The 25,162-nt window shown below is 40.2% G+C and overlaps 1 protein-coding gene across 3 annotated transcripts in view; it reads left to right on the top strand.

Annotated features, from left to right (window-relative positions):
- stab1 (stabilin 1) overlaps nucleotides 1-25,162 on the top strand; it is a 167,453-nt gene that overhangs the window by 81,044 nt on the left and 61,247 nt on the right. For all 3 annotated transcript variants that reach the window (XM_062544711.1, XM_062544710.1, XM_062544712.1), the window contains 7 exons: nucleotides 4,653-4,729; nucleotides 7,695-7,820; nucleotides 8,066-8,139; nucleotides 18,910-18,981; nucleotides 20,123-20,242; nucleotides 20,348-20,395; nucleotides 20,739-20,819. In XM_062544711.1, coding sequence (XP_062400695.1) covers nucleotides 4,653-4,729; nucleotides 7,695-7,820; nucleotides 8,066-8,139; nucleotides 18,910-18,981; nucleotides 20,123-20,242; nucleotides 20,348-20,395; nucleotides 20,739-20,819 — 598 coding nt within the window. The remainder of the gene's footprint in view (nucleotides 1-4,652; nucleotides 4,730-7,694; nucleotides 7,821-8,065; nucleotides 8,140-18,909; nucleotides 18,982-20,122; nucleotides 20,243-20,347; nucleotides 20,396-20,738; nucleotides 20,820-25,162) is intronic.

Here is a 25,162-nt window from a genome sequence, read left to right as displayed (position 1 = left end):
AAGAATGATGGAGCGGCAACAATGGGATAGTCTAGCCCTTCTTCTATCTTTCTTTATGTAGATCATTGAGGATCGAGGAGCGAGGGAGGACATATAAACGCTGCTTGAGAGGGACCCACAGTAAATACTTTAAAAGTTGTATGTAGATAGTCTAATTAATGTTGATAGACAGAATGTTTAATGGATGTTGATAGGCAGATTGTTTAATAGATATTGATTGACAGTTTAATGGGTGGATGAGTGAATGGTCTGAAGAAGATGAATGGATAGAAGGTTGGATGGAATGTGCCTTATATTCTTGTTAAGAGAGACACTGATACAGCTATCTGAGAGTAGTTGATACAGGTGTAATCAATTTAACTGGCTAGTCTTAAGAGAGCCAGAGTGTACTCTTAAAGCCTGAGACAGAGTAAATAATTTAAAAGTTGAATGTAGATAGTCTAATTAATGTTGATAGACAGAGAGTTTAATGGATGTTGATAGACAGGTTGTTTAATAAATGTTGATAGACAGTTTAATGGGTGGATGAGTGAATGGTCTGAAGAAAATGAATGGATAGAATGTTGGATGGAATGTGCCTTATATTATTGTAGAATGGAGAGACAGCTCTCTACTGAGAGTAGTGGATACAGATACAGGTGTAATCAATTTAACTGGCTAGTCTTATGAGAGCCAGCCTGAGACAGAGTAGATTGTTTAAAAGTTGAATGTAGAGCGTCTAATTGATGTTGATAGGCAGACTGTTTAGAATGGGTGGATGAGTGAATGGTTTGAAGAAGATGAATGGATATAAAGTTGGATGGAATTAGGAGGACTTATTTTGATACTGTTGTGCGCAGAGGATACAGGGGAACAGAATATGTAGTCTTCAGAGAGATTGTAAAGCCTGAGAGAAACTGACAGTTGGTGCCCAGGTGGCTGACCAGCTGGAGTAAGATTCTAATTGCTGCCGTGATGTCATAATGAGCAATGTTAAGTCTATGGGGGAAATTGTAATAGTTTTTAACTAATAGTTTAAAAAGTATAAAAGTTACAAAGTTGAAAAATATAAAGCAGGCATGGCATAAGCAAGACCTACGCAACAACGTTTGAATGAAGTTTCTACGTTAAACGGTTGAAGCTGAATTGGCTGCGTTAGAAGAAGAAGTTTAATAACTAGAAATGCAATTCCAAGGAATTACCAGTGCATGAAAATGCAAAAATAGATAGATAATGTAGATATGGTTACTAAGGTGTAGCTAGGGTAAACATGGTGGTTGCATAGTTTACAGAGAGTTGATAGTGTGAAGGTAGACGTTTTAAAGATGAAACGTTCCAGTTCTAACTTAAGTAATGATTTCTATTCATGTTAAAATGTTGATTAGCTAACTTAGCTAATGATTTCTAGCAGTTACGCTAAAAATGCTTATTATGCTAGCAATGCAAACTTTACTAACAATGCTAACCAGGTTGATTAGCTAACTTAACCGATGATTTCTAGCAGTAATGCTAAAAATGCTAACTATGCTAACAATGCTAAATTTGCTAACAATGCTAACCAGGTTGATTAGCTAACTTAGTTGATGATTTTTTGCAGTTATACTAAAAATGTTAACTATGCTAACAATGCTAACCATGCTAACTAGCTAACTTGCTAGTGAGGACTTTTATTTTGAAACATTTGTTGCTAGGGTATCCATGGTGGCCACTATCAGGAAACAAGAAGTTACTGCAGTATAATCATGTTGGTTGCTATGGAAACAGTCATAAACACTTAATTTTAATGGTTGCTATGTTGGTTGCTAGGTACATGGAGGTTTCATGTAGTTGACTGGAGGCATAGTGGATGATAACTGACAGTTGGAATGGTTGAACAGTTCAATAGTTGAGTAGTTTCAATGGTTAAATGATTTAATAGTGTATTATTGCAGTGAGGACCTTTATTTTGAAACAGTTGTGGACAGAGGACGTAGTGAAACAGGATCTGTAGTCTTAATGAGATTGTATGCTTAAAGCCTAAGACAGAAGGTGCCTCTCATATAGCGTTTACGCGTCCTCTCTCGCTCCTCACTGATCTACATAAAGAATAATGGAGCGGCAACAATGGGATAGTCTAGCCCTTCTTCTATATTTCTTTATGTAGATCATTGAGGATCGAGGAGCGAGGGAGGACATATAAACGCTGCTTGAGAGGGACCCACAGTAAATACTTTAAAAGTTGTATGTAGATAGTCTAATTAATGTTGATAGACAGAATGTTTAATGGATGTTGATAGGCAGATTGTTTAATAGATATTGATTGACAGTTTAATGGGTGGATGAGTGAATGGTCTGAAGAAGATGAATGGATAGAAGGTTGGATGGAATGTGCCTTATATTCTTGTTAAGAGAGACACTGATACAGCTCTCTGAGAGTAGTTGACACAGGTGTAATCAATTTAACTGGCTAGTCTTAAGAGAGCCAGAGTAGCCTACTCTTAAAGCCTGAGACAGAGTAAATAATTTAAAAGTTGAATGTAGATAGTCTAATTAATGTTGATAGACAGAGAGTTTAATGGATGTTGATAGACAGATTGTTTAATAGATGTTGATACACAGTTTAATGGGTGGATGAGTGAATGGTCTGAAGAAGATGAATGGATAGAATGTTGGATGGAATGTGCCTTATATTCTTGTAGAATGGAGAGACACAGCTCTCTACTGAGAGTAGTGGATACAGATACAGGTGTAATCAATTTAACTGGCTAGTCAGCCTGAGACAGAGTAGATTGTTTAAAAGTTGAATGTAGAGCGTCTAATTGATGTTGATAGGCAGACTGTTTAGAATGGGTGGATGAGTGAATGGTTTGAAGAAGATGAATGGATATAAAGTTGAATGGAATTAGGAGGACTTATTTTGATACTGTTGTGTGCAGAGGATACAGGGGAACAGAACAGAAGTCTTCAGAGAGATTGTAAAGCCTGAGAGAAACTGACAGTTGGTGCCCAGGTGGCTGACCAGCTGGGGTAACATTCTAATTGCTGCCGTGATGTCATAATGAGCCATGTTAAGTCTATGGGGGAAATTGTAATAGTTTTTAACTAATAGTTTAAAAAGTATAAAAGTTACAAAGTTGAAAAATACAAAGCAGGCATGGCATAAGCAAGACCTACGCAACAACGTTTGAATGAAGTTTCTACGTTAAACGGTTGAAGCTGAATTGGCTGCGTTAGAAGAAGAAGTTTAATAACTAGAAATGCAATTCCAAGGAATTACCAGTGCATGAAAATGCAGAAATAGATAGATAATGTAGATATGGTTACTAAGGTGTAGCTAGGGTAAACATGGTGGTTGCATAGTTTACAGAGAGTTGATAGTGTGAAGGTAGACTGTTTAAAGATGAAACATTCCAGTTCTAACTTAACTAATGATTTCTATTCATGTTAAAATGTTGATTAGCTAACTTAGCTAATGATTTCTAGCAGTTACGCTAAAAATGTTAATTATGCTAGCAATGCTAACTTTACTAACAATGCTAACCAGGTTGATTAGCTAACTTAACCAATGATTTCTAGCAGCAATGCTAAAAATGCTAACTATGCTAACAATGCTAAATTTGCTAACAATGCTAACCAGGTTGATTAGCTAACTTAGTTGATGATTTTTTGCAGTTATGCTAAAAATGCTAACTATGCTAACAATGTTAACCATGCTAACTAGCTAACTTGCTAGTGAGGACTTTTATTTTGAAACATTTGTTGCTAGGGTATCCATGGTGGCCACTATCAGGAAACTAGAAGTTACTGCAGTATAATCATGTTGGTTGCTATGGAAACGGTCATAAACGCTTAATTTTAATGGTTGCTATGTTGGTTGCTAGGTACATGGAGGTTTCATGTAGTTGACTGGAGGCATAGTGGATGATAACTGACAGTTGGAATGGTTGAACAGTTCAATAGTTGAGTAGTTTCAATGGTTAAATGATTTAATAGTGTATTATTGCAGTGAGGACTTTTATTTTGAAACAGTTGTGGACAGAGTAAACAGTTAACAGGATATGTAGTCTTCTGAGAGACTGTAGGCTTAAAGCCAGAGAAACTGACAGTTGGTGCCCAGGTGGCCGGCCACCTGGCCTAAGATTCTAATTGCTGCCGTGATGTCATAATGAGCAATGTTAAGTCTATGGGGGAAATTGTAATAGTTTTTAACTAATAGTTTAAAAAGTATAAAAGTTACAAAGTTGAAAAATACAAAGCAGGCATGGCATAATCAAGACCTACGCAACAACGTTTGAATGAAGTTTCTACGTTAAACGGTTGAAGCTGAATTGCGTGCGTTAGAAGAAGAATAATAATAATAAGAAGAAGAAGAAGACCGAGGAAGAACAGTACAGTGCATTTTCATGCACTGTAATAATAAGAAGACTTGGAATAACAGTACAGTGCATTTTCATGCACTGTAATTAATCAGAGTATGCTGCGTGTCATGTAAACGGGAATATGAACAGAGTATTCTTTTAATAACTCATGTAAACACCTTACTCAGAATATTGTCAATATTCAGAATAAGGTCCATATTCGGAATAGTAATGTCCATGTTAGCGCACTCAATGAGTGACATAATATATACCATAATGTTATATATTGTCTGTGTAGTTCAGATATTCTAAAGATAATAATGTAACTTCTTGTAGTTGTATTTCAAATGATGGAGGAAGACCAACGTGTTCTTGTGTAGCTGGCTACAAAGGAAATGGATCATTTTGTGAAGGTATGATCTCTTCTCTTATAGCCTGGTTTTGCTGCCAGAATGTAGCTTTGCACTGTTATTCTACGTGTTTTTGCAGGTTCCATTAGAGGTCCATCAATTGCATAAAATATGTAGCCTACACAGCAGCCATGGATAGATCAGGGGCATTAATCCACATAGGATATATTCCCAGGGGCTTAAAGGGGTGGAGGTGGTGCATCAGGGGAACTGCTGTAGATACTGTTCTGTGTTGTTTGTATTTTTATAACATTGAGCGCTATATTGTTTTGAGATGTATGTCGATGTTGCCCATCCTGTGCCCACATTGCTTAACATGCAAACTTCTGAATTGGTTGATTATCCATGTGATCATGTTATTAGGGCTGGACTGTCATACTTTTATGGCACCGATCGAAAAGCTCTGATACTATCGATTTATAGTTTCCAAAGTAGTGTACATCTTTTTCTAACATATTCCTAATAGTAGAGACTTGCCTCAATGCTAGCCAAGCCAATTAATATATTTTTAGAAGAGACTAAGTATTTGACCCCATGCTAAAGTTGACTAAAAAGAGGAATATAAAATCATCTTTTGACAATTGATCTTAATGCCTTAAAGGGATATTCCGCCATTTTTGGAAATGCGCTCATTTTCCACCTCCCCTCGAGCAAAACAATCGATATTTACCTTGTTCCCGTTCATCCAGCCATTCTGTGAGTCTGGCGATACAACTTTTAGCTTCAGCCTAGCATAGATCATTGAATCGGATTAGACCATTAGCTTCTCGCCTGCTAGCTTCATGTTTAAAAGTGACTAGGATTTCTGGTAATTTTCCCATTTAAAACGTGTCTCCTCTCAAGTTAGAAAGTGCAATAAGACCAACTGAAAATGAAACCTGCCGTTTTTCTAGGCTGATTTGACATGGAACTACACTCTCATCTGGCGTAATAATCAAGGCAACTTGCAAACTACTGGCACTACTACTGCTTGTTGTCTATGGGGACTATTTTCAGATGCTGCGTACGATATCACTGCACCTATGGTACGTTTGCAAGTTGGAATATCCCTTTAATAAAAAATAGTAAAAAAATGAGTAAAAAGCCTATATAGCTTCAGTGAAGTGGGGGAGTTAGGTTAAGGTGGGGTAGGAGGGCAATCAGGTGTGTGTGTGTGTGTGTGTGTGTATAGCCACTTTCCCACATGACTTCTAGAAGTCACCCGGGTAGAGGCACGACACGGACAGTTCCCACATGAGCCTTATGTCCGAGTGAAATACGGGTAACACTAGACCCGAGTAGGTGCCGCGAGGGGTGGGGCAATGTCAGCACTTGCAGGGGGTGGGAGATGACGCTAAATAAATGCGTTGTTGTGCTGTGTTGCTGTCAGTACAGTTGCCTTGATGATGCAAACTTTGCATCAGATCCGAAACATCGATGAAACATAACAGAACAAGTAGTTAGCTCGCTAGTTAGCGGGAGCTAGCATAAAGGAAAAAATAGCTAACGCCAGGACCACACAACAAATTAATAGAAAATAATGACGTGGAAAATATAAACAGCACACAGCTGGGTCTGAGGCTCCTTCCCAACACCTTCAAAAAGCAACAACAATGCTACATTTAACAGCGATGCTAACTATTAGCTGTTAATCGCTAACCAATGTAATAACTACAGTATACAGTAATAAACAGCTAGTTGCAAGCTAATCGACAACACTTCAAGCTATTCACGTAGCAAAAGCCAATTTGAGAGGCCATCGATAGCATACTAGCCTATTCATCAATGACCAAAGCCATCGAACTATTCAATTCCTTTAGGCTATTCATGTTGCTTTAGGCTTTTCATGTTCATGTGACGATGTTTGCAAGGATAATCCTGCCTGTCCTGCAACAAGCACAACAACGTCATTGCAGTTTAAAATTTTATTGTACACACAACAAAACGTCACTGTTTTCTGTAGGCCTACTCCGATGTTCAATGTTTATCGTTACCATGGCAATTTGTACTTTAAGCCTTGCGCCCGCTCGCGCCGCAAGGGCGCATTTCTATACGTCATCGGTACGCCCCCCTCACTCTACTCGGAACTGTGCCGGCTGTGTTCCCACCTAAGCGCACCCGGGTAATATCTAGAAGTAGTACTAGGGCTAGTAGGGTGAGTTCCGGGTAAGAAAATACTCGAGTTTTGCGTTCCCACGTACAGCCACCCGTTTGATATCTGTTTGACATCCGGATGTCTAGCTCATGTGGGAAAGGGGCTTGTTTGTGTGTGTGAAAAGTATTGTGATTGTTGTGGAGTGCATGGAGAAGTGTGGTATGTATGAAGTGCTGCAGTCAGGTGTGTGTGTGTAAAAACATATACTGTAGAAAAAATCCTCCTGCTCCTATGGGAATTTAACATAGGGGTCAAATACTTATGCCCCCTGTATTTAAGGAAGACTGTATTTACTGTATTTATGATGCATTCTTCAATCACAAATAAAATTGGTGTCCTTAAAGGTTGGATTTTTACTCACTAATTAAGACACACAATTAAGATGTTTATATTCCTCTTTTTAGTCAACTTTAGGATGGGGTCAAATACTTAGTCTCCCCACTGTATATGAAATAACATTTAATTCAGAAGCTTTGAAACCAGTCCAGATAGATGGATAGATGGATAGATGGATAGATAGATAGATAGATAGATAGATAGATACTTTAGAGGGAAATTGTAGGTCCGTCATTACAACATCATTGCAATGTTTCAATTCTGCTATATTTTGCTCATTCAGTTTCTCTATAGCCAAAGCCGAAATGACCTTGTTGCAACAGTGCTTGTTTAGGTATGGAGATGTACTAGTTTATGCACTGACATGCTGAATGCAAGAGAACTGGGTAGATGTAAAGTAAGCATCAGTACTGAACCATGCATTTGCATATGGTTGTAGATTTACGTATGAATGTATTTTCCCAGTAAAAAAAGTATTAAACGAGGCTCTCTCTACAGCAATCAACTTGTGTGAGTCTCATAATGGTGGCTGTTCACCATATGCAAATTGCAAAAATATCAGTGCTGGGGAAAGGGAATGCACTTGCAAGGAAGGTTACTATGGAGATGGAGATGTATGTTTGGGTAAGTGAGAAACTGTCTAGTATTCTAAAATGAGTTGAGAGTTATGGACTTCAATACTTATATTGTGACTTCTCTGTGTACTCTCTGGATTTAAATTCTAAATCTCAATGAATGACACAGATTGGACAAGTTAAAATTGTCAAAATAACTAATTTGTTTCAGTTGCTTTTACTTGCTCAATAAACATAATCTGGCTCGTAATTGTATCTCTGTAACTTAATTTTAAAATAATTCAACTTACTCAGAAACAGACCCCTGTCTAAAAAGCAATGGTGGTTGTGACACTAATGCTCTCTGCATCAAAACTGGGCCTGATTTGGTGAGTTCATACACATTCTTTAAACATTTTTTCCTCTACTACTATGTATATCATATTTAACCTGTTTGAAAATGTTGGTATTTGTAATATATTTTTTGTGCTACTACAATAATCAGAAAAACTCATAAAGCAACAGTAGCCAGTGGTAACGTTGATGAAATCTCACTCTCAGCTGGAAAAGTCCTTAAGCCATGGCAGAATGCGCACAAGAGTTGTATATATAAGAAACGCCCAGATTTTGGGGTTGCTCCACCCAAAACGCGCAACTCTCTCTACCACGCGTAAATGACCGATTTAAGTGGATGGCAGAATCCGCTTAGAGGGAGATGTGCGTAGTTAGACGTTTTTTTTGGACTTATGCACTCTTATGCGCATGGGAGAATTCCCCCCATTGTGCATGGTCTATTCTGTCCTTAAAACACCCATAAACGTTCGTTTTTAAAAGTGTGCAGCTCACCGAGTGGTTACTGGTCCTCAATGATCTTCTATAGCAAGTTTAGCAGCGAAATACAGCTTCTGTCATCTGTTATCAGGGATTTTCGAAATCCCGGAAGTACTTTTTCAACCGTGTGTGCCTAATATAACACAACTGAATTTGAATTTCACTCACCTGCTGAGTGTGTGTGTGTGTGTGTGTGTGTGTGTGTGTGTGTGTGTGTAAACACAATTTCACTGTAAGATAATGCAAATAATACATTTTTGTGACTACTCAGGTGACTTCAAACAGAGGATGTTCATTTAAACTATTGTACATTTAAACTATTGTCCATTGTCCAGTTTCTGTACCTCCAAGGTGTATGTGAGTGAGTGTGTGTTAGTCTGTAGAGAGGTGTAGCTAAACAGTCCCGTTTCTGTACCTCCAAGGTGTGTGTGAGAGTGTGTGTGTGTATGTGTGTGTGTGTGTGTGTGTGTGTGTGTGTTAGTCTGTAGAGAGGTGTAGCTAAACAGTCAATTTTCTGTACCTCCAAGGTGTGTGTGAGTGTGTGTGTGTGTGTGTTAGTCTGTAGAGAGGTGTAGTTAAACAGTCCAGTGTCTGTACCTCAAATGTGTGTGTGTGTGTGTGTGTGTGTGTGTGTGTGTGTGTGTGTGTGTGTGTGTGTGTGTGTGTGTGTGTGTGTGTGTGTGTGTGTGTGTGTGTGTGTGTGTGTGTGTGTGTGTCTGTGTCTGTGTATGTGTCTGTGTCTGTGTCTGTGTCTGTCTTTGGAGGAGCATATCTTCCAGGGGAAAGATGTTCCAATAGTTCCAGGGATTCCAATGCACTACCACCTTATGTGATGAGAAGACTTCTCATGAGTCCACTCTTCTCTGCAACCTCGTCAATGATTCCATCAGTGTCCAGGTCCTTCAAAATGTCTTTTTTCATTAGCCATGAGCATGAACGCCTCCAGGTGCTCCTTAACCTGGAGCTGTAGTGGAGTAGTGCTCCATAACCTATAGTGCTCCATAACCTATTCTTAATGAATTTCAATGTGGAGAAACTGCGTTCACATGCCACTTGGGTTACAGACAAGGTGAGAAGGAATTTATATCCCAGTCCAATAAGGTGGTAAGCATCAGTTAACAAATTATAACGAGAAAGGATGTGGTAGCAGCATACTGCACAGTTTTTGCATGATGTACAGGCCTTAGTCAACACCTCCCATTCCCCTATTTCTTGGTCCTGTCCATGTCCATCATCATCATCATCATCCTCAGTGCTGGTGCTCACCATATACTCCTCCAAAACAGATAACTTTAGCCTGTCCCGATGACAGGCCAGACTTTCTAGTTCCACCTTTAGGGCTTCTGTGGTGGCACTGCTGTCATATCTGGTAAGCTGTTTGCTCAGCTCTTGAAGCTGAGATGCATGTATATCTTTACTTTGTATTTCACCAAAGGAGCGAGGGTCAAGAAGACATAATTCAGCATAAAGTTTACCATTCTTTTCAAACCGCCGGCTTATGCTCTCACTCACTGTGTCCAGGATGACATTTTGAACTTTGTTTTTGTAACTTGTATTTCCGTCAGCAACAGTGTCATCCTCAGCCATCTCGTCAAACATTCTCTTCTTCTTTATTGGTCTTTTCCATGGCAGTGCATCCGAAACTATTGCTTCACAGTCCTCATTTTGCAGCTTGTCATTTGCCCATGAAACGAAGGCATCTGCTGACCTCTGAACAGATTCAAAATCCCTTGAATATTTTCTGAGGTTCTCCTGTGTGCCAGTGACAAGGCGATGAGCTGTCACTAGATTCATTCCAGTGGTCTGCAGGTATTTGGACAAAGGCGATGTCTGTTCAAAGATGCGCAGGAAAATGTGAGCCGTCAAGATAGTCTCATATTTAAGCAAACCCCTTTGCCTTTGTGCGCACCTGTGATGCCATGTGGGTATTCTCTGTGATGACACTGAGGGTTAATACAAGGCTAACATAGGCACAGTTGCCAGGGACCCCAAAAGCTCCAAATATCTTGGTCAGCGCAACATCTTTGGCCCACCACCTTGTCTGCCCGATGACTGTTTGGGAAGAGGTAGCTGATACAACTCTAAAGCGACTCACACCCATTCTCTGGTGGGATTCTCTCAGGAACACAGCAATGTCATTTAACAGAGAGAACAGAGATGCACTCTCAATCACCACACCTGTTGTGTCTGCAAGCACCAGGTTTAAAATGTGTGCATAGCACCACACACACATGCACTTGCTCTGGGGCATGAGCAGACAAAAGAGCAGAAAATCCTCTGTACTCCCCCTGCATGTTTGCGGCCCCATCAGTAGCGTTACCTGCACATTGCCGGATGCCCATTTTGCTGAGTAGGTTATTTGTCAAATCAGCAAAATAACGGCCAGTAGCCTTGCATTTAACCACAGCTAGCAGGCTTTCATGGATTGTGTCAGTCACCTATCTGATAACGATGGAGCACTGATCATAGGAGGATATGTCCTGTGTGGTATCAAGTTGAATTGAAAACATTCCTGCTTCTTTGATCTCAGTCGCAACATGATCTTGAATGAGGCGTCCAATAACCTCCATCACTGTGTTTACTGTTGTTTTGGACAAGAAAGTGACATATGACCCTCTACCCCTTACTGTGCCTGAGCCATGTAGCTGTTTGCTTGCTTCGATGCATTCATTTACATGTTTCTGCAAACAGGTATCAAACTTACTCAGTAACAGAATCAGTTCCAGGAAAGTCCCATGATCCCTGGTGGCATCCTCCAGGCTGTATGCAGCCTCTGATGTCCCTCCTCCTCGGTAGCTGAGCCCACGCTTGCCAATGACTTTAACTATGTCAATTACACGTTCCATCACCTGCCGTCACTGTTTAATCTGCTCACGCCTTGCAGACATCTGTTGATCAGAGAGTAAGCACCTGATGTCCCTCTTGCTGATCCAGAATACATAGGCATCAGCGCATTCCCAGTGCTGCCCACTTCTCATGCTCCTCTATGCGGTATTTATGCCGCCAGTCCAGGGGTGGGCAATTATTTTCCCCAAGGGGCCGCATGAGAAACTAGGACTGTTGAGGAGGGCCGAACTCAAAACACCGAACTCAAGTCTGAACTCAATTCTGTTCAATTATATTCTGTTCTTGTATAACATTAAGTAAATCATATGGTTTTGGTTACTACTACTAGTAAGAACAGATGAAAATGTGAGGGAGACATGGTAAAAACAGCAATATTTCCAGTAGGCCTATTTAATCCTCATTCTCAAAAAAATTTTTGACATTGACATGTTTTTTATTTTCAGTTTACAAAGACTGTTACAAAAAAGTAGTATTATTAGGCCATGAAAATGTGTACAAATCAGTACAAACATACTGTAGGCCTGTGCCTCCATTTGATCAACACTCAATTTGTCAAAGACCATCATTAAATTAACTTTACATAATCAGACTATAAAAATCTGGAGCAGACAATAGTAGGCTATGTCAGAAGCCTAGTTAAGTTAAAGCAAAAACATAACCTACATTCGCAAAAACGTTTTATTTGTAAATGTTGATTATGTTTTTGCTTTAACTTAATACACAAGACTGTGATTGGTCAACTCGCCCTGCTATGTGTTGAGCCGCGGCTGCTTCAAGCAACCTGTGGATAACGTCATACTAGTAACATAAGCTGTGCAAATGAACTCAGACATATTTTGGTTACAATGACAGGATTATCCGATTGTAAACTGTCTGTCAGTAACGTTTTGAAATCAACTCTTTGTATCGCCACCAAGCAGCAGTAGGAGTTCAACATTCTGGCTACCGTTGCGGTGATAAGCGACGCAAACAAAACTTTGACAGGTTTACGCCGCCGATGCAACTGCATTGTGACGATGTGAAACTCTACTCACCAGCACATTAGTGAGGGTGTCGTATGCATCCACGCACAAACGTATGGATGTAAAGAAACCAGTCTCTTTCAAAACAAAAGCAGCGATGTTGATTTGCGTGCATTATCTCTATGCTAGGCTCTTGACTACTGTTTTTTCACGGACCTTACGCGGGCCGGTCTGGGAAAGGGCCGGATGTGGCCCGCGGGCCGTACTTTGCCCAGGTCTGCGCCAGTCCCTCATACCATTGGTAAATGCGTTATTCGGCTTAGAAAACGCTAGCAGATCGAACAAAATGCACCATTTATGAGGTCATTAAAGGTCAGCCAGGAATGCAAATTTCCGTTACCGCAAAACAACCACTTGTTCAAAGCATGTTTCATGTTAGTAGTAGGGTGTTGTTTTAAAAAAAGTTCAGTTCGTTTGGGTGCGGGCAGGTGAAATAGTCCATAGGTGGCTCAGTCGGAATCCCCTCTGCTTCACTAGATGCGCTAGCATGAACAGGTCCTTGTTGTACTGTAATGTCCTCCTCCTGCCGCGTCTCCTTTCCCCTGACCTCATCGGCTCTTTTCTGAATCTCATCGTCGTCGGACTCGGTAGTAACGTTACCCTCCGACCCGACATATTCCTCTCTACCGGTATTTCTGCAGTTGGTCCTCCGGTGTAGCTGTCGCTAGCTGAACTTCCATCAGCACTAGGGGCACTACTAGTAGAACCGAACAAATGGTCAATTTTCAAGGATTTGGCAGCGTTGGCCTGAAGGGCTTTTTGTTTTTTTATACGCTTCCGCTGCCCCTTTCCTCTTTTTTGAGCTTTTGTATCCATAATTATCTTACGTGCAAGACTGATGCATTGCTCTAAGGCTGTATATTTAGCCACCTAGCAGTTGCTTGGACAAATCCAAAGCCATCGATATCTCAAAGTTGCGACAGCCGTTGACTTCCATGTTAAAGCCAGATTAGAGCGGTCACGTGGTTAGTGGGTAGACTCAGTAGTTCCCTCGGTCCCTGGTTTACTACGGGATTGACAGCAGCGATCGCATTAATATTTACAGTAAATACTCGATGAAAATTGCTACAAACTGCAGTCAGGTAGAAAAGTCTTATTATTATTATTATAACACCTGAGATATTCATTAATTCTCAATGGAATAGTTCCTTTCAACGACCCTTACATACCGGATGTGCCGCCATTGTTTGTACACGGGAGTCAATGGAAGTGTCGCAACTTTGATATATCGAAGGCTTTGGACAAATCCACTTGAGGGGTGGGGCAGGGGGGCGTGATCGTAAAACACAGACTGAACCTGAAGAAGGCCCTATTATTTAAGCCATTTTGTATAGTAGATGTAGTGTCCGCTAAATTAATTAATGTAAGTGCATATAGCATCCAGTGTCTTAGAGAATCACCTCAAGTGACCACAACAGTTTGGCACCATGGCTCAGTATTTTCTGATCATATTTCAGCACAAGCTAAATAAATATTTCTCACAGTAGTCACTATGAAACAAAACCCTTTGTTTTCACCCCTTATAAATGCCTTACTTTCTATCTTAAAACCCTTCTATAATTAAGTAATTAATTTTAAGTAGAAATATCATGCATATTACACATGCTTACATATTATTGTATACACTGCAATTTTTTTATTATTATTACAATTAGGCTATAAATATCGGGGTAAGTTACAGATGACAATAACGACAGATATTTACTTAATACTTTTGAGTTTATAAGATATAAATCCACAATGATCATGCTTATCTTGCCCTTGATATTGACGAGATGAAGCTCCTTTACAACATTAGGAAGATCAGACCTTATCTGACGCAAGATTCCACATAGCCTCTTGTTCAGGCCATGGTTCTCTCCAAGCTTGACTATTGTAATTCGCTGTTAGCTGGCCTACCTGCTTATGTATCGTTACAACTAATTCTGAAGACTAGACATGCTGCAGCATTCTATCAGCCAAAGAGGACACATGTAACTCCTCTGTTAATTACTCTCCACTGGCTCCCTATAGTGGCCAGAATTAAATTCAAATCTCTTAGTTTAGCCTATAGGACATTGATTGGATCTGCCCCCTCCTACTTTAAGTCAATGATCAAGGTTTATATTCCCAACCGCCCCCTACGGTCTTCTGACGAGCATCTGCTGTGTCGACCAGCTATAAACACTGGGTCAAATTCATGATTTTTCACATCAGTGGTTCCCTGTTGGTGGAATAGGTTGCCCAGTGCTCTTCGTTCCAATAGTAGTTTTGAGTCTTTTAAGAGGTGTCTTAAAAGGTGTTTATTCAATATGCACTTAGTCTATTAGCATTTCTTATGATTATGGTTTGGTTTTTATAGCGTTGCTTTGTTTCCATTAGGCCATTGATTAAATTGACATTGTTTTTATTATTGGTCATTATGCCATAGTAATTGTTATTATAGTTGATTGAATGACTTGTTTATTTACTTTTCTCCTATTTAGTCGTTGTTTATAGCCATATTAAATAGCTTTGCTTATATTGATACTGTTTATTGTTTGTTATGGTAAGTTATTACATATGCGGGGGTTGCGTTTTTTTTTCTTTTCCAAATGTAACAATTGGTGCATTATGTAGTAACCAACCAAAATTGACATTTTCATTGATTAAAAACAGCATGATAATGTGTATTTTACTCAAAAATGCTAAGTAAGAGGACAGTATGCCAACTATTGCTCAGCTTACATTGTAACAATCCACCTTTTTACTTTGGTTGTGCTCATTTAAGCGCACAAGGGGTTCTTTTCGATTAATATTTGCAGTCATATTAGTCATGAGATCATGTTTGGAGGTAAGTGCTTCTGATAGTTAACCAATTTATTGTCAACTGGATGATGAATGACAGCAATTCTGTAGGCAAGATGGGTGTGCTATGCATTCTGTTTTCTGTTGTCAGATATTATTATATTATTGGCTAAGTTAGCTGGTGTTGACATAGCCAACCATAAGCTAAGCTAACACATATTAGCATAAAACTTTTCAAGTTCATTGAGGACACAGTATCTCAGTCTAAATCCTGCTTAGTTTGTAGTACAACAAAACAAAATAAATAATAATAAATATAGCCGCAAGCGGTGATGGCGAGCCAGGACATTTCAGAATCTATAAAAGCAATAGTTACTTGTTGGTGGGCATGTGCATTAGCAACACACATGCCCACCAAATTTGGTTAATTTTCATCAATGTATGTGTCAACCACAACAGACCACACCCTAGGCCAGAGCTCTGTCTCTGACTAAGGCTTAGTTCACACTGGCAGTCGAAATCCGATTTTTTGCATATCTGGATTGTATCTAGCTTGAATTTTGGGTAGTCTGAACTGCACAAAACCGCATGAAATGCGGTGAAATGATTCGCACCATGGTTCGTGGTTTCAACTATCGGATATGACTCAATCTGAACAGTCGAACCACTTGAATAGGATTTCACCGTATCCCTTTCGTCATTTGCACTGCAACAAACAATTGCAAAGTAATTCTGAGTGACGGAAGTGATTAATTGATTGATTCAGCGCGTGCGCCAGGCCATGAGAACAGTCAGTCAGAAAGATCAGATTCTGATCGGATATGCAAGACATCGGATTTCGACTGCCAGTGTGAACTAAGCCTAACTGCAGCAATAACACACAAGCCTACCTAATTGTCGTGAATTAATGTGTCAACCATAATAGACAATGTGCTAGGTGGCGCGATAGAGTCCCTAAGCCACACCCTAGACCAGAGCTCTATCCCTGGCTAGCTGTAGCAATAACACACATGCCCACCAATAGGGCTCGGGGACACGCCTTGCATTCTAGGAATATAGCCGCCATGTTGGTGGGGCACCGAACATAATATCCATTCATTCAGATGCAGAAGACAAGAAGCAGAAATATAGTATTAGCGATTCTTTTTCTCTTGCGATCGTGGCTTGCGCTGTTACACCACACTACACAGCAACATACGACCAAGAAGGCAAAAACTAAGTAACAGGAACACACTAATAGGTGGGAGTAAATCCATAGTAATCCATAGTAAACTAAGGAGTGAGGCTGCCAATATGGCTGTGCCCGCGAAGTTTTCACGTCATGATCCCGAGCCCTATTGTGGCTCATTTTTGTAAATGTATCAACCACAACAGACAATGCGCTAGGTGGCGCTATAGAGTCCCTAAGCCACACCCTAGGCCAGAGCTCTGTTTCTGACTAGCGGCAGTAATAACACACAAGCTCACCAAATTTGATTCATTTTCATGAATGTATATGTCAACCACAACAGGTAACACACTAGGTGGCGCTATAGAGTCCCTAAGCCACACCCTCGGCCAGAGCTCTGTCTCTGAATAGCTATAGCAAAACACATGCCCACCAAATTTGGTTCATTTTCGTGAATGTATGTGTCAACCACAACAGACAATGGGCTAGGTGGCGCTATAGAGTCCCTAAGCCACACCCGAGGCCGGAGTTCTGTCTTTGACTAGCGGCAGCAATAACACACAAGCCCATCAAATTTGGTTAATTTTGTGAATGTATGTGTCAACCACAACAGACAACACGCTAGGTGGCGTTATAGAGTCCCTAAGCCACACCCTAGGCTAGAGCTCTGTCTCTGACTAGCGATAGCAATAACACATGTGCCCACCAAATTTGGTTCATTTTCGTGAATGTATGTGTCAACCACAACAGATAACGTGCTGCTAGGTGGCGCTATAGAGTCCCTAAGCCACACCCTAGGCCAAAGCTCTGTCTCTGATTAGCGATAGCAATAACACACAAGTCCACCAAATTTGGTTTATTTTCGTGAATGTTTGTGTCAACCACAACAGATAACGTGCTGCTAGGTGGCGCTATAGAGTCCCTAAGCCACACCCTAGGCCAAAGCTCTGTCTCTGATTAGCGATAGCAATAACACACAAGTCCACCAAATTTGGTTTATTTTCGTGAATGTTTGTGTCAACCACAACAGATAACGTGCTGCTAGGTGGCGCTATAGAGTCCCGAAGCCACACCTCTTAGGCCAGAGCTCTGTCTCTGATTAGCAGAAGCAATTCCACATGTAGCTGCCAGATTACATCCAATTTAAAACCTTTTTTCTGCCTATAACACCAACTTCCTGTTTCTTAATAAGATGCCATAATTCAAAATTTCGCCAAATCTGGTCGCAATTCCTCTTGAGAAACCCCTCAAGATCATTTTAGAGCTTATATGACGTGATTTCGATAAACCGTCTAGGAGAAGTGTTTCAAAATATGTGATGTGCAAAAATCATAATCATAACTCAAATTCTTCCTCAAAAGATTCACTATTAAGTTTAAATGTAAAATTGAATTTAATAGAACACACATATCCACCAAATCTGGTCCATTTCCGTGAATGTATGTGTCAACCACAACAGACAACACGTTAGGTGGCGCTATAGAGTCCCTGAGCCACATCCTTGGCCAGAGCTCTGTCACTTAGTAGTGTTACCAATTCCACACATAGCTGCCAAATTTCAAAAGTTTCAGAGCATGCCAAGTTGGTGAAAAAAAGGCAAAACGTGGCCTGGAAGAAATTTAATCTGAGCAAAAACAATGAGGCCTTGCACCTACGGTGCAGCCGCTTCAGCGGCCGCACCTCGGTGCTCAGGCCCTAATAACTTACCTTTAAACATTGCCATACACTAGCAGGCCTTGCCTAGCCAGTAATAGACACCATGAGTCCCAATCAGTACCTTGCAGGAGGAGCAATATCAAGTAGGGGCTTAGCCTAAGTGCCTGAACAGCATAAATCAAATGGAATTCTGATAGGCAGTACCCTACTGATAGTTTGGCTACATGTGTCTGAAATGTGAGTCATGGCCTGTTTTACTGTAGGTAAAGAACATTGTTAAAATTCACTTATTATTCTGCAGTTCCATTGTGTGATCAGTGTGTTAGGCTGTATGTTGCAGCTGAATTGTTTTTCATTTAGTTGCTTAAATACTTAATTGCATCGTTAAATTAATACTTATTTGTAAGCATTAATTTTGAGTAAAATACACATTATTAAGCTGTTTTTATTCAATGAAAATGTCAATTTCGGTTGGTTATTACATAATGCACCAATTGTTACATTTGGCAACAAAAAAAAACGCAACACCCGCATTATGTAGTAACAACCGCAATGTGTAATAACTTATTACATAATGCAGCAAAATGTATTACATATTGCGTTCAAGAAGTTAATTTCATAATGCGGCAGATTATTACAGAATGCGGCAATATTACAAAATGGCATGCACATTTATTACATAATGCGGTGTTATTACATAATGCGGTGCTACAGCCCTATTCCCCAGAGAGTTCATGCATAAGTCCTAATTCTTCATGTCCTAAACTATGTTTAGGACTACTACTATCTGCTATGTGCCAGTCTTGTTGGCTTGACTTGAGAATGTTGTATCTCAATACTGTTGGTTTAAATATGTAAATTTTTTACAGCATGCATGTCTTTGTAAAGTTGGCTACAGTGGAGATGGAGTCATGTGTGCCCCACTCAACCTCTGCTGGAAGGTCAGAACTTTAACCTCTTCTCTTCAATGATAATAACAAGAGAGAACGCTGTCTGCATATATTTAAGATAAAGATGAAATTCTATAGCTACAACCACTAACAATAACACTAAGAACCTTAGAAGTTATTTGCCTAATGACCAACAATTGGTGTAGATCAGGGCCCTTCAGAATCATTGGCACCCCTGGTAAATTGACTAAAAACAAGTATCACTTATTGTAATCTCATAATGGAAACAAGGAGTCAAAATCTTTTCTTAAAGGAAACCAAATCTAGACAAAGGAAAATCTGATAAATAAACTAGAAAATCACTCAAAGAGCACAGACCTCTGCCAAGCGAAAACATAACCGTCTCCTGGATCCAGACGGTGATACGGATCACTCCCAAAATGTTATCATCCTTGGGTAATTTCAGACCTTCCCTGAAAATTGAATCGAAATCCATCTGCAACTTTTTGAGTTATCTTGCAAACAAACAAACAAACAAACAGACAGACAGACAGACAGACAGACAAACAAACCCTAATGAAAACATAACCTCCTTGGCAGAGGTAATGAAACTCTTGCTGAATAAGAAATGTTTAAAAGTGTGATGTAAAAATATCATCGTTCCAAAATGATTTTGTCACTAACAAATGGGGTGTTTGTAAAGCAACCCGCATACCATTTACAATTTCTGGAATGCATATTTCTATGAAGTGTTTCATTAAAGGGATATTCCACCATTTGGGGGATTGAGCTAATTTTCCACCTACCCTCGAACAAAACAATTGATATTTACCGTTTTCACCTTCATCCAGCCGTTCTGTGAGTCTGGTGATGACTTTTAGCTCCAGCCTAGCATATCACTGCGCCCATGGTATATTTGCAACTTTCCTTGATTATTATGCCAGAATGAGAGTGTAGTTCCATGTCAAATCAGCCTAGAATATCACCAGGCTTAATTTTCAGTCTGTCTTATTGCACTTTCTAACTTGAGAAGAGACGGTGATAGGCGATATGCTAGTGCCCTAAACTGATTCAATGATCTATGCTAGGCTGGAGCTAAAAGTTCTATCGCCAGACTCACTGAACGGCTGGATGAACAGGAAAAAGGTAAATATTAATGGTGTTGCACAATTGTGGTTTATTGCACTTAAAGGAAAACGGAGGCTGTAGCATTAATGCCAAGTGTAGGCAGACTGGTCCAGGAGAACGCAACTGCACTTGTTACCATGGTTACAGGGGAGATGGTTTCAATTGTGCAGGCAGCATTTCCCGTGTGAGTATCTGTCTATAGCTCACTGTGAATGTTTAACAATGTCAACTTTCTTGTAGCTATTGCCTGCCTATTTTTGTTTGATTTTCCCGAGGAATCATTTTGCAGGAGCTATCACGCCATCCAGGTGCCAGATGGTACCGCAGCACATTGATTGTGAGTCCACATTTAAATCACATCAAATAACAGACAACTGAGGTGAAATTGAAATTGTTTTATAAAGCTATTAAATGAGCATTTCACCCATTTGCATTAAGCTTTATATTGTTAGAAACCCAGTCATACGTTTGAATGGTTGTGCATTATTCCCTAATTTTCATCTGAGATGGGACTCCTAGAACTCCCAGAATTCCGCGCTTTCACTGCTCTTCTCCCGTCTCAGGGCAAACTGAGGGAATGATTCGCATAACCATTCAAAAACATGACTGGTTTTCTAAAGATACAAAGCTTAATGCTAATCGGTGAAGTGTCCTTTTAACTCCTCTTGCCTTTTTTTCAGACTGCCAAGATCAGAGATATTTACTCAAAAGGACCTCTAACAGTCTTTGTGCCACACAGTGATTACGTTGAAAACTCAACAGTAAGGCTACTTGTTTTTATTTAACAAGCTTAAAGACTTGATATTGGTGATTTATACCTACCTATTTTCCTTACTCAGGAATACCCTATGTAGTGATATCAGCCTACAGTATTTCTTGGTAATTAACCCATTATGAGATTGTTTTTTGAATTCTGGTCAGAATGCGAGTCTGAAACGAATCCATTGGGCTGTGATTATGGGTCATGTTTCAACCAATACAGGGCCGGGGGGATGGCTCTGCACTCATTGGATAGAGCTTATATCTTCTGGTCTTTTTTGAAAGTTATTGCGCTGTCAGTATCTTGTACAACACCCGATAGCAAAATCTAAGACAAACTAAATATATGCAGGGTAGGCTATTTGGAAAACATATCCCCTCCATTTTTAAAAAGAATTCCTTCAAACCGTACTACAAATATGCAATGAACAGTTGGGGAAGGGTGTCGCATAGCCAATGAGCAAACAGACATTTCAAACAAACAGGAAAAACATCATGCAAACATGCTGTTTTACCTTGATGAAAGTGTGAGTTTTCCCACATATCCATGTTGGTCTTTTTCAGAATAATCATGTGATAATCGTGTTTTCATGTAGGCTAAATGAAAGCCCACACAGCATGGAAATAATGTGCATTTATAGCCACAGCGTTTCTGTTCCTATTTACCAATCCTGAAATTTGTTGGGTAATCTGCGCCTTTCTCCGCCCCCTAACGCAATTAACGAAGGTTAACAACTGAACGACACTTGAATCAGAAGCTCAGTTGAATGAAGTTAACTGATGACAACATTAAAAGGAATCCAACGTTTAGTGATTATGAAATAATACAATGCATAATGTCAACAAGCAGGAAGATAATGAAGAGCAGTAGTTCTACTCAAACTAGCACGTAGGCTATGGAAGATTGATCAAATCTAGCAAGTAGGAAAGTTTAAGCGGATGGCGTGAAAGTGAAAATAAGACGTTCGAAAGGCCAACGAAAGTTAAAGGAATATTTCGGTATTTTACACTTTAAGCCCGTTTTCTGTATTGCCTTGCATGAAAACGAGTGTTTGACACCGAAATCTCGACGATTGAGCCTGTTTGTGGAATTTGTCTAGCCTGGATGCCAGACCGAAGTTTAGCCCCGCCTACATTCTTTTTCTGCAGGGAACTTCGGTCTGGCACATGGAGGTATTATAAGAACTGGAGAGAGGGACTAAGTCCCGCCCCCATTCATTTCAATGGCCCATGCTAGGCTAGCTACTTCAGCCAAAAAAGTTTGAAATTGGCCGCAGCCATCTTTGAGAAAATGGTGTTCCATGGGTGTTTATTTCCATCACCAGCTAGAATGAGCCAATTAGGTTCCACGTTACAACGAGACAACATAAGGTACATCGTTGATGAAGATTGGAGAGTGAGAGAAGGTGTTCGTGAACGCGCTCCTATCGTTACAGGCGCAAATGTATTTAATTATTTGAGTTGGGATGGTGGTCGAGAAGTTTGCCCCTTGTCTCGAAATCCTATAATGTGATATTCATATGTCATGATATAATAAACATGGCGAGTCAATATTGAGCAAGAATTCACTTAGCATACATATAAATATGATCCCCACAGTAAATGCTTTTAAGTGACTGTAGCCTAGGATGTTATGTGCGCAATAGGCTGTCTACCCGACGAAAATGACTCTTAATAAGTAGACATGGGATGTAAGAAACGTGTGGATACCTGATATGCTATTTGTGCTGCACCCAGTATGAATTTGCAGCTTAAACCTACATTTGTAGACAGACGAAATGAAGCCAACGCATATTATAGGCTTACCGGTAGAAGCGCGCATCCATGTGTTGTGTTTCGAGCAGCATGCATTTTAAGTCTGCTGTCACTGTCGGAAACTTTTGCCGTTATGTAGGTTATGTGACCCCACAACGCTGCGTTGTTATGAACTACAGGTAGGAACTGCAGCTGAGCGTTTTAAAATAGTCCTCATAGCCTACACGACAGTGAGTAGGTTAATAATTGGGTTTAGAGAACTGCTTCACATTTTCTAAAATATCATATAATACCTTGCCAACTCAAGTATCGGTAACTTAATTCAAGTCGTCAGTCATTTTATTTATGTCTTCTGCGTAATCAACATGGACGCGCGACGACGCTCGTGCCCAACTCGAAACTCGTGCATGAGCTGTCTCGTGCATGAGCTAGTGCCGGATATGTTGCAACCTTGGAACGCCATTTTTTCAAAGATGTTGGCGGCCAAATGACATGCTAACTGGCTGAAGCTAACCCTCCAAATCCTGACTCCCTGGTCTGGCACTGCTCCGTTCAGCTGCTACTATTCGAGATACAGAGCTGTTCGGACCAATCACATTGTCAGGGCGGGCTTTACGTGATGATTGACAGATGAACAGCAGTGACAGACCGTGTTGGCTTAGGTTGATTTTGATTGCAACAGAAATGCTATGGCTATGAATGCATAATTTGTTCATGCAGTTTGGCCTTTCGTTTATCTTAGCTATTGAAACGGAGGTTTTATCACGGATTCACACAACTATTTCTGAACACTTAGACCAACATGGATATGTGGGAAAACTTCAGTTTCACTTTCACCAAGTTAAAACAGCATGTTTGGATGATGTTGTTCCCGTTTGTTTAAAAATGTCTGTTTGCTCGTTGGGTTAACGACATACTTCCCCAGCTGTTCATTGCATACAATTTGAAGGAATTATTTTTAAAAACGAGGGAGGATGTTTTCCATATAGCCTACCCTGCTACATATTTCGTTGTCTTAGATTTCGCAGATACTGACAGCCAATAACTTGTTCTGTTTGGTTTGGGCTATCCAATGAGTGCAGAGCTATCCCCCCCCGCCCTATATCAGTTGAATCATGCCCCATAATCGCAGCTGAATGGAGCAGTTTCAGACTCATATTCTGACAAGAATTGAGTATGACGTCGTCAGGCTAGAATTTGTCAGCTTCAGAATGGAGTTCTATATGGCTTTAACATTGCTCGCTTTGTGCATGGACTATTCTGTCCTTAAAACACCCCTAAACGTTTGTTTTTAAAAATGTGCAGCTCACCGAGCGGTTACTAGTCTTCAACGAACTTCTATAGCAAGTTTCGCAGTGAAATTCAAATTCTGTTGTGTTATATTAGGCGCACACGGTTGTCGGGTATTTAAATTTATTTATTTTAAAAAATGAACGTTTAGGGGTGTTTTAAGGACAGAATGGACCATGCACAAAGCGAGCAATGTTAAACCCATATAGAGCTCCATTCTAAAGCTGCCAAATTCCACAAACAGGCTCAATCGTCGAGATTTCGGTGTTATGCTAGGCAATACAGAAAACGGGCTTAAAGTGTAAAATACCGAAATATTCCTTTAAGGTTGCTTTTGATATAGTTCAAAGACGCAAAACTGGTGGTCTAATTAGCGATTCTGTTGACTTTGAAAGATTCTCTTAGGCTGCGTTTACACTGCCAGTTTGAAGTGACCCAAATCCGATTTTTTGCTCTCATGTGGCACGTATCCGATCTGTGCCACGACAGTGTAAACAGAAAAAAAACACATGAATTCCGATCTCCTCAGATCGGATACAGGCCCCTTTCGTAGCCTATGTGGTTTTAAATCAGATATGGATCGGATTTGTGTGCATGTGTCTACAGTCTAAACAGACAAATCGGATATTCCAGTGCAATGCGTCCCACACGTCATTAATCTGTGACAATTTTGCGCCTGGTGACGTTAGGTTACAATTCCAAGTGGGCGCGCTGGCGGACTCGGAGCGTGTTAAAAGTTGCCCTATTTGATACTTTGATAGACTATTACGTTTCCGTAGACCATGTATTGAGAATAAAACATTTGTAGCCTACCTAATTATCTACAATCGTAGGCCTATAGCCATCCAAATATGAATGGTCTACTGTAAATAGCCTACAACCCAGGCGCGTTGGAACCGCGGGGGTCGGGACACCGAAAGAAAAACGCTGCAAAGTACAGATGTTGTTGATTACTTAGCTCAATTATATCCTCCTGAGTTACGGCCCCATAACTATAGCTATCGCTGCGCATCGGAGGTCTTTTACATTGTGTTTTAAGAATGTTTCCCGAAACGAAGCCCGTCTCAATAATGCAGCATGGAGCACTTCCTCGCCTTGAGTGTCTGAAAGCTAATGTAGGCTCCTCTCTCAGTCCAAATATTTAGTGTACGGCCTTCTTTCATTCTTTTCGAAATAGTTAAGAGGATAGCCTATTGTGGGTGAATACAGTAGTCTACGATAGCCTAAATATAGTCTTATGGCTGTCGCTTTTAAATGTAGGCTTATCACTTGCGAAATCGGACGTGGCACATAGCCTAAT

The sequence above is a fragment of the Sardina pilchardus genome, chromosome 9 (genome assembly GCF_963854185.1).
Source record: "Sardina pilchardus chromosome 9, fSarPil1.1, whole genome shotgun sequence".
Taxonomy (NCBI): Eukaryota; Metazoa; Chordata; class Actinopteri; order Clupeiformes; family Clupeidae; genus Sardina; species Sardina pilchardus.
The sequence above is the reverse complement of the archived record's forward strand: the minus strand, read 5'-3'. Positions and strand labels throughout refer to the sequence as shown.